The 13,719-nt window shown below is 36.7% G+C and overlaps 1 protein-coding gene across 1 annotated transcript in view; it reads left to right on the top strand.

Moving 5' to 3' along the window:
• Nucleotides 1–13,277, top strand: part of LOC311304483 (myosin-9-like) — a gene marked incomplete at both ends in the record, with an annotated part of 49,254 nt that extends 35,977 nt beyond the window's left edge. The window contains 10 exons of the mRNA XM_084431493.1: nt 941–1,010; nt 1,090–1,250; nt 2,912–3,052; nt 3,167–3,227; nt 6,217–6,426; nt 7,434–7,535; nt 8,490–8,681; nt 8,875–9,042; nt 9,180–9,383; nt 13,014–13,277. Of these exons, the coding sequence (XP_084287619.1) occupies nt 941–1,010; nt 1,090–1,250; nt 2,912–3,052; nt 3,167–3,227; nt 6,217–6,426; nt 7,434–7,535; nt 8,490–8,681; nt 8,875–9,042; nt 9,180–9,383; nt 13,014–13,277 (1,573 nt within the window). The remainder of the gene's footprint in view (nt 1–940; nt 1,011–1,089; nt 1,251–2,911; nt 3,053–3,166; nt 3,228–6,216; nt 6,427–7,433; nt 7,536–8,489; nt 8,682–8,874; nt 9,043–9,179; nt 9,384–13,013) is intronic.
• Nucleotides 13,278–13,719: the final 442 nt, after the last annotated feature.

Raw genomic sequence — 13,719 nt, 5'->3', positions numbered from 1 at the left:
GATGAAAAACCAGACAGACACACTTTCCAGACATTCCAGCTCTTTAAAATAATTTTTCCAGACACCAAAACTGCTTCTCTTTTTGTAGCAAGTATTTCAGACCAGGCGGGCCACACATCAGACTTCCACTGTTTGTAAAGTAGCTTTTCAGTGTTATGAGAAGCTAGCAACAGCAATATCTAGGTTAGTTAAAAAAAAAAAAAAAAACATAAAGAAACCTCCCCTGTTGTTACTACCTTGTCCTGGTGGGGAGGCTTGTGTGCCTCCGTGACCCTGAAGACTATACCGGCGGGGGTTATAGTATACCCCTGGCAGGTACTACTAAGCCAGGCAGTTTTCAGGTTAGAGGCCAGTCTAAAAGCAGCACTGCCATCACCCATTGGCAGTAGGATGATTGGATGAAGATTGGGCCGATGTATTTGTCATACATATGAATGGTGTTTCTGCCTATGCAAATTAGGACATATTCAATAAGTGTGGCCCTCATATGCATATTCAAATTCATTTCAAAAGAAACTTGTAATACAAAAAAAGTTACTTTTCATGTATACTTTTACTATGTAAAGTTTTATTGTGTTAGGAGTAAAGGAAAAGAATAAGCATATTTGGGTGTATTTTGGGCATATTCTATTAGTGTATAGCTCATTTGCATATTAAAATTCATTTTCAAAGAAACTTGTAATACAAAATTTCATTTTGATAGAAGTAAAGGAAGAAAATAGCCCCATTGGGGTGTATTGTTGCCTGGCCTTATTGGCACACATCTCGGATTGATGAGAATTTAACATATTTCCTCAACTAGGATTTCTTAGGACTTTTAGTATGTTGTTCTGGACACCTCATAGAAATGATCTATGCTGAAAAAAAAATCTTTTACAATTAGTCTGTCGTAAAACGCTATTTTGCCTGGACTAATGTGATGGTTTGCGTTTTTGCACAGGTATGAAATCCTCACTCCCAACGCCATTCCCAAAGGCTTCATGGATGGCAGACATGCTTGTGTGCTGATTGTAAGCTTAAATAAAGCTTCACAGTGATATCCATTGTTTCAGCTGGAGTTTGATCATGAGCTCTTCATCTGTGTCTCAGATCAAAGCCCTGGAGTTGGATCCCAAACTGTACCAGATCGGACAGAGCAAGGTGTTTCTCCGTGCTGGAAGTATGGCTCACCTTGAGGAACTGCTCGATATGAAGATGACTAACGTCATCATCTCTTTCCAGGCCAGGTGTCGTGGATACGTCGCCCGCAAGTGAGCATTATGACACACGTTGCGACTAGTGCCCCATCGCTGCGGGGTTTTTCAGTGGTTTAAATGATACAGTTTAATGACAGTTAATGAGACATATAGTGTTTTTTTTTTTTTTTTTTACAATACGTAAAATTGTTCATTTAAACTATTCATTGACAAAATTATTTACTAATTGTAATTGCTAGTCAGAGGCAGCTGGTTTCTTGGGAGGGATGTAGCTTTGTGGTCGCTCTGGATTTGTGGTTGCTAGGGCATTGCTATGTGGGTCAGTTTAATTCAAATTTATTTCTATAGTATTTCTCACAGTACATTTTCTTTCAAAGCAGCTTTACAGAAAATGCTTGTTTCAGTGACACAATGTCATTTAGCCCTAATAAACAGGGACTTTAGCATTAAAAGCTTATTTCTGTTAACTAAAGCTATCAAACAACATTCATGTTAATGGAGAAAAATAAAAGTTAACTGAAACCAAATTAAATATAAAAAAAAATTAACATTTAAATATTTTTTTTTAGGTAAAACTGATGTGCTGACTAAAACTAAAACTAAAAATGAACTATAATTAAAACTATGTACTTAGAAATGTAGCTATAATCCGGCAAAAACAAATAAAAATACTTAAACTTTAACTTTGAAATGAAAATAAACAAATAACAACTAATTCAGAATATTAATAAAAACAATATTATTACATTCACATTTAATCATTTAGCAGACTCTTTTATCCAAAGCGACTGACAAATGAGGAGAGCAATATAAGCAATCAAACCAACAATAGGGCAACCATATGTAAGTGCTGCGACTAGTCCCAGTTAGTCCAGCACAGTACACGTAGCAAGGTTTTTTTATTATTAAATCGATATATACACTGTTAGACCTTACCAGGCTTTTTTACAGTAAAATACTGGCAACACAATGCCAGTAATTTACTGTTAATTGTACAGTTCTTTACTGCAATGTTACAGTAAAAATTCCATGCACTGAATTAAAACTTGAGTTATCTCATTTCATTTGCAACAGTGTTGCCAGTATATAACTGTTTTTTAACTTATAGTTTATTACTGTTAAAATACATTTCGTGGGTGTGACTTTTTATCTTACACTGTTAACCCTTTCAACCCCACAGGGAAATCCACACTACAAAGAGTAAAAAGTAACATTGAGACAGTGTTGCAGTGAGATAATTCAGTGAATATGTAAGTGATTGTTGAGCATTAGTGATGAACACCTGCTGTTAACAAGCAGAATCACTGAAGAAAAGAGGAACACAAGAACAGAAAATAGAGAAACACAAGAACTACAACTGACTTCCAGCCATTACACATTATTACACTTATTAACCAGTATAACTTTATTTCTGTCATATATCTACAGAAGATGTTATTGAGATGTTTAATTGAAAATGTTTGGTTTGAAGTTACCATTATGGAGATCAGTGTTTGCTTTAGTTGGGATTCTGCCCCTTGATTTTTTTTAACATTAGTTTTTCTCTTGCTGCTTTAACTGTTTGCAATCATCATATAGCCTGTTCAATCACTAATCTTATTCATAGTTTAATCCTGTATCAAGTATCCTGTATCTAGCCTAAAAATGTCACTTGCTGGATGAGACTGATCAGCAGCAATTTTAGCTGCCCTCTTCCTGACTCTGGCCTCATACAGGTCATTGATTGACAGCAGCCTCTGTCCAGTCAGCCTCTCTGCTGTGCGCACAATGCACTGCAGTCTGTTCTTCGCCTGGGCCGATGCTGAGGCAAACCATACAGTAATAGATGTTGAAAGAAGGCTTTCCACAGTGGCTCTGTAAAACCTAGACCGAACAGAGCTGGAAACGTTCAGTTTGGTTAACTGCCTTAGGAAAAACATTCCACTGTGAGCCCTCTTGATAATGGAGGAACTGTTTTCCTCCCATTTCAGGTTGTTTGTGATGACAGTGCCTAAGAATTTGAATGACTCCTTAACAACAGAGCTCTTGATGGTTAGACTTTCACAGAGCCCCCGCCTCTCTCCCATTTCTATCACCATTTACACTGTCTTTTGTTGGTTAAGCTCCAGATTGTTCATATCACACCACGCAACCAGATGAGACACTTCCTGCCTATAAGCAGACTCGTCATTGCCCTTAATAAGGCCGACCAAGGTGGTATCGTTTGAAAATTTAATCAGCTTGATGGAACGGTTGTTGGAAGTGCAATCATTGGTATACAGTGAGTAGAGAAATTGTGACAGCACGCACCCCTGAGATGCTCCAATGTTGGTGGACCGAAGATCAGACATGTGCTGGCCAAGCCGCTCATGCTGTTGTCTGTTGCTGAGAAAAAATCCATAATCCAGCGGCAGATAGAGGGTTCCACCCCCATCAGTGAAAGCTTCTTCCGCAGCCACTCGGGTAGAATGGTATTAAAGGCGGCACTGAAATATACAAACAGCATCCTTACATAGGAGCTAGGAGAGTCGAGATGGTCCAGAGCATAATGCAGGCCTTTGACTGCATCATCCACTGAGTGGTTTGCCCTGTAAGCAAACTGCAGTGGGTCAAGATGGAGAGCTATGATGGGTTTGAGATGGAATAGAACCAACCGCTCAAGACATTTCATGTCCACTGATGTAAGGGCCACCGGTCTGTAGTTATTCAGGCCCACGGACTGTTTTTCTTCGGTACTGGAATAATGGTTGATGACTTAAAACAACCCGACAAAACAAACAAACACACAGCACTGAAACGCCGCAGCTGCCCTGCATAGTGGGAGGCGCCACCTTGGAAGGATGTGTATTTGTTAGGATAAGACAATATTTTAACGATCTGGAATCAGAAGATGCAAAAAAATCTAAACATTGAGAAAATAGCCTTTAAAGTTGTCCATTTATGTTTGCGCGATTGTGCTGCATCCACTCACAAAAATAAATGTTTTATATATTTACGGTAGGAAATTTACAAAATATCTTCATGGAACATGATCTTTACTTAATAGCCTAATGATTTGCGGCATAAAATAAAAATCGATAATTTTGACTATTACATTTTACTCATTTTTAACATGGTGCATTAGGTAAATATATAACACAAAATAAATAAAAAATAAAAATATAATTTTTTTAAATAAAAAAAAAAGAAAGGTTTATAATTTAGAGGTGAATATTGTCTAATACTAATGCCACAAATATACCTGTGTGACTTGTGACTGGTTTTGTGATCCAGGGTCACAAATAATAAAATAATCCAGTCTATGACCCCTTTAATGGTTTAAAGTCATATTAAAATGCACACAAAGGAATCAATTAGAGGAATCAACATTTTTATTTTATAACAAGTATCTGATTCCTGACCTCATGTATTCAGTTCCAGAATTGGAATCGATTTTCGATTCCCAACCCTATTTGCTACTCAACCTTAGCCCATGCATGGGCTAAATATGTGTCATCATAGCACAAGCTAATTTAATTTTCTTAGAGTTTTCAAAGGCTTGATTGTTTTAACAATTTTGTACCATACCATACAAATAAGCGATTTAAAAACAGCAATGTTGAATAGGGGTTGATTGAATAATTATGACACAGCTAAATTACAAAAAAATCATATAACTCAAAAGCATTATATTATATATTGACATTATCACTTTTAATTTGCCACTATTTGCCACTGCCAAGGTGCAATTTTTAAAAAGGTCTGTATGTTGTAAAGTCAGGGGTCAAGAGCCCAACTAAAGCAAACACCGATCACAATATCGATGACTTATAAATGGTTACTTTTTCCTTTAGTGATTCTGCTTAGTAACATCAGGTGTCACCACTAATGGTAAATCATCACTTAATCACTTAATTATCTCATTAACTCTTGCTTCAGAGTTCATTTTAACACTCTTGAGTTTGGACTCCAAATAAACTCTGAGAAGTGTTAATTTAACACTGGGGTTTTTGCTGTATCTTTAGAAAAGCTTGAATTTGTAAATTATTACAGTCTAGGGGGGTTGAATAATTCATATATATATATATATATATACACACACATATTATTTATATATACACTACCGTTCAAAAGTTTGGGGTCAGTAAGATTTTTATGTTTTTAAAAGAAGTATCTTCTGCTCACCAAGGCTGCATTTATTTGATTAAAAATACAAACAATATTGTGAAATATTATTCCAATTTAAAACAGCTGTTTTCTATGTGAATATACAGTAAAGTATAACTTATTCCTGTGATCAAAGCTGAATTTTCAGCATCATTTCTCCAGTCTTCAGTGTCACATGATCCTTCAGAAATCATTATAATATGATGATTTGATGCTCAAGAAACATTTATGATTATTATCAATGTTGAAAACAGTTATTTACATTTTTATTTCATGATGCTATGATGAATAGAAAGTTCAAAAGAACAGCATTTATCTGAAATCTAAAGCTTTTGTAACATTAAACACTACCGTTCAAAAGTTTGGGGTCAGTAAGAATTTTAATTTTATTTTGGGGGAAATAAATAAAATAAATGAATTTAAAATAAATGCTGTTCTTTTGAACTTTCTATTCATCAAAGAATTTTGAAAAAAAATTGTACACAACTGTTTAACATTGATAACAATAATAAATGTTTCTTGAGCATCAAATCATCATATTAGAGTGATTTCTGAAGGATCATGTGACACTGAAGACTGGAGTAATGATGCTGAAAATTCTGCTTTGATCACAGGAATAAATTACAGTTTAAAATATATTATATGTCATTTTAAATTGTCATAATATTTCACAATATTACTGGTTTTTTTTAATTGTTTTTTTATCAAGTAAATGCAGCCTTGGTGAGCAGAAGAGACTTCTTTTAAAAACATAAAAAAATCTTACTGACCCCAAACTTTTGAATGGTAGTGTATATATAATTTATTTATTTTTTTATTTTTTTCCTCAAGGCTGAAGCGTGAAACTAAGGGGACTGAGCTGAAGAAGTCTATGGAGGAAGAGAAGTCTATGGAGGAAGAGAAGTCTATGGAGGAAGAGAAGTCTCTGGAGGAAGAGAACAAGCTTCAGTTCGAGCTGCAGACACTCTTGCAGGACAAAGGGGAGTTTGAAAACCACATGAAGAAGGCTGAGATGCAGCTTCAGGAGCTTCAGGACCTGCAGGTCAAATATGCCGAGAGCGAAAGACAGCGCATCGAACTGGCTGAGACAGTTGACAAAGTGCAGGTGTGTCAACCACACAGAACAACACTGAATTTATAACCGCAAAACCCACGCCACGCAGATGTTTCCAGATTCCTCATTCACAACATTTTACACAGTCCAATGTTTAGATTTTATTTATATCAGTTTTTGCACTATGATTACAGTCAAACCTGAACACAGAGAAAGTTACCCGTAATCCAAACATCCAAATATAACACAGCGAACAGGAATTTTTGATCAGAGCTTGATGCATCTGGTACTCCCACTCAAATAACTGACCGAAAACAATTATTATAATTAATTGATCAATTTTCATTATGAATGGAGATGTAATGAAGGTGTTTGTGTGATGTTGATGGTTGTTTCCTACTTCAGCTGGAGCTAGATAACATGAACAGGATGTGCAGGTGGTACAGAGAGCAGCGACTGCATTATGGGATTTCTGCAGGTGTTTGGCTCTCACTCACTCTCTGAACCCTGATCATATCCTCACAGGAGGTACTTGACGAGGAGACGTGGCAGAAATCAAGCATCGCGTTAGTTCAGGCAGGCCATGTCAGCCAAGCCCGCATCAGCTGTTAGCCAGCTGTTCATGACGTGGTCCAATCAGGTGTCGACATCTATCTCAGCGGCACACTTAAATCTCACACTCCTTCAGCAGTTCCCACATAGCTTGCTGCTCGCATCTAAACTCCCTCCTCCAACCCCAACTCCTCCTAACAAACCTTCATCTTTCTGATCACTTGTTTTCTTTACAGTGTAATCTTGGCAAATTGTCTATATATATTGTATTTCACATGTAATTGCTCATTTCAACTCATGTAATTGAGAATTGTAATCATGCATATACTGGTTCTGTTCTGTACCCCATGGGGGGTTTGCCTTGCTGCTCTCCCGCTCTGTCCAGGCATAGCTGCATGGACAGGCGTGGGAGTTTTGCCCAGAACAGCTCCATACCGCCAACACTAACTGTATGCTATTATCGCAATAAATCTATTTATCCATACTTGGCGAAGTGGTCCTGACTGAAACTGCGCCTGAGGCAGCTGGAGGATGAACAGAATAGCCTTAAGAAGCAGCTGGAAGAGAAAGAGGAGGCCAAGAGGAACCTCAGCACCATGCAAGCACAGGCACACACAGTAATGAGTATTGAAGAACTGGAAATGTCATGGAAATGAACAGAACCTTAAAAAAAAAACTTTGAAAAGTCATGGAAATTTCTATAGTGAGAAGGAATTTTCCTATTTATGTAAAATTTACTTAGCCATACCCATAGCCATAGTGATGTTTTTCATGGAAAATCTGGAAATATCAGGGAATTTTGAAGTTTTCCAGAACTGGAAAAGTCATGGACATTTCTATAGTGGATATACATTTTCTAGGGTTCTGCTATAAAACATTGAATCAACTAAATGTTTCTGAGCTGAGACGTTTAACTTTGCAAGCCATCGTGATATTTGATTTGTGACATTTGATTTGCGGTTGGATTTGAGTTGTTGTTGTTGAGTCGGTTCTTTTCAATAAATTTGTGAACCTGCACAAAATGGTTTGCAATAATCCTCACCCAGTGAGCAGTGAGAAGAAAACATTTAAAAGTCTATTCGATTTTCTAAACTCTCAGAAATAATGGCACAATAGCTGTCACTGTGGCGGTAACCTTTTAAAAGGTTCTAATATATACCATTTAGGTACTAATATATTACTGTGTGGTACTAATATGCACTCTTTAGGTACAAATGTGTACCTTTTGAAAGGGCACTGCCCCTGTGACAACTTTTGTACCTTTTGTTTCCCGAGAGACAACATAAAAAGCTTTACAATTGTAGATTGTTGTGTGAAAAAATATTGTGCTTTTTTTATTTGTCAACTGCATACTGTTAAGTATATACTGTATAAAGCATGCTATATTATTTTTAAACAATTTTAATAGTATGTGAAAAGTATCCTTTACACCATCCAAATGCAAGTACTAAACATACTACTGCTTATGTTTATATTACCACAGTATGCAATCATTAAAAAGTAGTACGAGCATGTCATTTTCCATGAAGATGTCTAATGTTTGTCTGTCTCTTCTCCTGTAGCTGGTGGACATGAAGAAGATAATGGAGCTGGAGGCTGTGACGCAGCGTCTGGATGAGAAGAACGTGGCCTATGACAAGCTGGACAAGGCCAAGACGCGTCTGCAGCAGGAGCTGGACGACATACTGGTGGACCAGGACCGTCTGAGACAGATTGTCTCCGACCTGGAGAAGAAGCAGAAGTTGTTCAACCAGGTCAGGAATTAACATCTGCACTGCCGCTCTCAACCAGATTTTGAAATAAGACAAAACAAGAATTAAAAAGCTAAAACAACTCAAAATCAAGACTAATGGCAAATTTTTTATAAAGCATTATAATAAATAATATAATGATAAATAATGATAATAAATAATGATAATAAAGCTTTTTTTTAAATTTGTTTTACAGATGCTGGCTGAGGAGAAGGCCATCTCCGCCCGTTACGCAGAGGAACGCGACCGCGCCGAGACGGAAGCTCGTGAAAAAGAGACCCGCGTACTAGTGTTAGAGCGCAAACTAGAAACCCTGACGGACCTCAAGGACCTGGTGTCCTCTAAAGATGATGTGGGCAAGAGCGCAAGGCTTCACCACCTCAGCTCCAATAATTCACTTCAAACTTTATTTATAAACCCCTTTAAGATTATAAAATTAAATCATGATTTTTAAAATAGAATTTAAAACCAAAGTTTTAATCTCATGGTTTTCTCTCTCAGGTCCACGATCTGGAGAAGTCGAAGCGCTCGATGGAGCAGCAGCTGCAGGAGATGAAGACTCAGCTGGAGGAGCTGGAGCATGAGCTTCAGGCCACTGAAGACGCCAAGCTGCGTCTGGAGGTCAACATGCAGACCATGAAGGCTCAATATGAGCGAGACCTGCAGGGCCGCGACGAGCTTGGAATGGAGAAGAAGAGACAGCAGGTGAGATTCAGCAATAATGCAAAAAAATATATAATAATTTGTTTTTTCTGGATTATTTCATTTAATACACGCATTATACCTTCTATTCAGTCGTTGTCGAGTATCGAGAGAACAACCAGTGCTGTTTTACAGTTGTTTTCCTCTGTTAACATGCACTCATGGATGCAGGGTTGGCAACTTTGGGACTTTGGCTGGAGTGAGACTCTGTAAAACTTCAGTGCGCGCGCGCGGAGAAAGTTTTTGCCAACCCTAACCCTAATTTTAAAAATATCAGTCCTTGTTTACTTAGTATAAACCCTGATTTATGGGAGAAAAAGACAAAAAACTAATAGAATTGTACAATTAATTTGATTGATCGATTGATATAAAAAAGTAAGATAGAGGTGATTAAATAACAAACATGTAAAACAACAACATCAAAACAATAAGAAATCTCTCAAAACAAAAGGGACACATAATAGTTACTCAACCTCCCCAGAAAACCACAACACAAAAGTTTCACACATTAGGCCTGTTGTGCCACAGTGGCAGTGTTGGCCTGCTTCACTACCTCTGCAGGAGCTCGTATCTGAAGCAGGGTTCAATCCGGTCATGAACGTTCATTGCGTCTGTCACGTGACAAATGAACGAAAGACTCGGAAAGTAAAGTAAGTAGCCTATTTATGTTCCCTGTAAATTATTTTTGACTGCATTATAATGATTTCTTAATTCAGAATATGATAAAGACTGCGTAGACTGTGTTCGTGGAATTTGGCTGTTAAAAGTATAACATTTAAAGCCCCTTAAATGAACGAAATGACTCGAAAAAAGATTCGTTCATTTTAATGAACGAGATCGAACAAACGATTGAGTAAAATGATCCGAACTTCCCATCACTCACAGGGTGCCATCAAGTGACAGTCTGTTCCTGTGTCAGTCTTGTTTAGGCCAATAGCTGAAAAGCTTCGCTCCGGATTTGACTGTGGCATACTCAACACAATCTGGGCAACCTTTCATAATTTGGGGAATTTTAAAATGCCACTTGCCCGATTTGACAAAACGTAATTTGTACCATGAGCCTATTTTTATTGAGCAAATAGCTAGCCCACATAACGCACGTCAGACAATGTTTGCAACTATAGTTGAAGTCTGTACTCTCGGCACACAGACTGATTAGTCAAGGCTACGTCTGTAGTGACAAGGCACACCATTTTATTATCAGCTTACCTTGATTGTCATCCAAACTTTCAAACGCGCATCAGTGGCTCCGACTCCGAACCTATGCCCCGAAGTTCGAACTCTCTCTGAACTTTTCACACGCAACTGACGTATCAGGTTTCAGCGAATCAACGATCAGAGAATACTGCAGTGAGAACGTTGTAGGCAGATGTTACAGCTGTGTGCCTTAAACTCCTCTCCTGTCATTAATACGCTGTGGTCTAGTATAGTCATCAACAGAAAATTAACGGATTGAGAGGGGAGAAACGTGGATTTTGGCGTGACATTTCTTGCGTGTGCGTGAGAGCGTGAGATTGATGCTGAAAGCGTGAGTGTCACGCCAGATGCGTGAGAGTTGGCAACCCTGTGGATGTCTGACAATTTTGTTGCTTTTTCAGATTTAAAAACATCTATAGATATAGAGGCTACACTCGTTCTGCGGTACCGTTGCTCTCACCGAACAGAACGACTATATATGAAGTACCGTCAGATGAAATCCTGCAGGTGTCAGTGCTTTCTCCGTCCATGCAATACATGCACATCCTTGAATGAGTGCAGATTTCTAGCGCATTTACTGGAACTTCTTAGGTAATATCTTTGGTTTAACCCATTTGAGAGGCGGCCAAAATCAGAATTTAAAATGGACTGAATAAAGCTCTCTACAAACTTGATGTGCGATGCCACACTGACTGACATGTATGCGCATGAATCACTGTCACATGCATATGCTCAGAGCAATATTGCTACTGCATAATACATTTTTAATTAGCAGAATTATACAGCATCACGATATACACAGTCTCACTTTTAGCTATGTCTTTTAACTATTAAAGTATTTCTAAGTACTAGTCACTGCAGGGCACAAAAAAAAATACATTTAAGATTACACTAAAAACTTGATTGTAGTAATTTACTACATATTTAATTCATAGAAATATATGTATTTTTACCATCATTCATTAAAAAGTGTTAAATCATCATCATTAGGCACACAGTAATTGACACAACACTTGTATGTTTTTGTATGACATTTTATATGTTCATATGTTTTATTTTAATAAAAGTTTGTCTTTATTCATTAAAGTGCATAATAACAGTGTCATATCATATGCATACATGCAGTTATAATAGTCATTACAATTCAAGTCTTATCATAACTGGTAAAACCTGAAAGCAAAAGAAAGAAAACATCAGTAATATTTACATTCTTTAGACAATATACAATATCATTCAATATTACTATTACTGTAAATGATTCCTACCTGTTGCGACATTCCCTTCTCTACCCCCTTATTTTATACCCTTTTTATCATAGTAAATCTACACATCATTCCCAACAGATTCCCAAAGTATTGTTTGGCGTAAAACGTGTTGAAGATTAGCATACAGGCTGTCGATTACCAAAGAAAAACTAATATTAAAAAGCAAATACTGATCCCCATAATGGTGACTTAAATTGGGAAGTTAATTCACAGTAATATTGCAGTTGGCTACTTTCTCGAAAATGACAAATATTACCCTGAGAGCATTTCTTTCTATGTATTAATTCTTCTTTCTTTTGATTAATTTTAATAAAGTGATAAAGACCTTAAGAAAGCGCCAACACATAGGCTACTCATAAATACACACTGTAAAATAAAAACGATATAAGTTATATGAAAACAATGTCTATAATAGTATAAAAAGAAATGTTTAATAGGTTGTAACTTGTGACATTTGATTGTGATGTTATGTTGTATTTATTTGTGCTTTGGTCGTTAATCGCTTTTTTCTGAGATAGTGTAACAATATGTGTATTGTGAAGTTTTTGCATGAGACTTTTATTATGCATGTAATGGGAGTTGTTGTGGGTGTGGTTGCGTGAAAAATCAGAAGTAAAGTTGAGAGTTCATGGAATTACATGCAAGCCTGTTTCTTTCATGATTATAGCACACACATTTTTGATCAAATAAATGGAACCTTGGTGAACCGAAAACATAAACAATCTGAAATATTACAGACATTTTTTCCGTTTGACTTTTCACATTATGAATGAAAAAAACTAGTAACTAGTAGTATCTAGAAATAGTCTTAATTTAAAACTCACTGGATTGGAAGGCTATTCAGATATCTTTAAGAAACCGATTTGTCCCACTAGGTTTAAAAGGGTAACTTCCCAAGTATTAGGAGCCTGATGTCACACAATCAATCAAAAATGGTCCTGAACGACGTTTTTGCTTGTCTTTCATCCCTGAATTTAACACAATCAACATATATGTCCAAGCTGAGATGCTGGCCTTTTCGTGTCTTTGAGTGTTATGTTGTGTCAATGTTGCGTCAATTTATTTAAATACTTTTTTTTTTCTTTTTTTTTTATGCTTTCTTGTTTTTGTTTTTGTTTTTTTTACTCCAGAGACCAATAATACCAATAACTTTTGACCTTATATGTCATAGATCCCTGCAGAGAAGCTGGCTGATATTAAAGTGCAGCTTCTGGACAAGCTGGATGATCTGGGCAGGTGCAAACTAAGGAGATTCAAGTGGTTTTTAAAAGAATATGGGAACGTTTCAGTCTCTCTGCTTGAGAATACAGATAACACTGATATAGTGGATGAGATGGTGAAGAGTTATGGACCAAACGGAGCTTTAAAGCTCACAGCGGACATCCTGAAGAAGATGAATCAAAACCATCTGGCGGAACAGCTAGAGAACAACTAGAAGAAAGATTCTAATGAATAAGTTTTAATGCAATATAGCTGTATAAATCTTTGTATGTGGCACTATAACTAACACAGAGATGTTGTTGAACACAAGCTTTGATTATGCGGATTCTTAGTTTGTAGGTCTCGTCTCTCATTCCCTATTTTCTCCAGTTAATCCCTGATTAAGTTGTGTTATATAGTACTATAATTTGCTCTTTTTGTTGTATTCCAAGTTGCCTGAGTACATGTGAATTTAATATGTTTCCTTTTGAATTATTTCTAGTGCAATAAGCAGTTTTATACTTTTTTTTTCTTTTTTCTGTTAACCCAGCAGGACGACACTGGTGCACTTAAGCGCTCTTTGTTTACATTAGGTCAACTTTACCATTAGGTTTTAATGTAAATTAATGTAATTAAATTTACAAACTGTACATCATTAAAATAATCTAAGACTCAAG

The sequence above is a fragment of the Rutilus rutilus genome (assembly GCF_951802725.1).
Source record: "Rutilus rutilus genome assembly, chromosome: 1".
NCBI classification, from domain to species: Eukaryota; Metazoa; Chordata; class Actinopteri; order Cypriniformes; family Leuciscidae; genus Rutilus; species Rutilus rutilus.
Note: the sequence above shows the minus strand (reverse complement) of the source record. Positions and strands in the feature narration are given on the sequence as shown.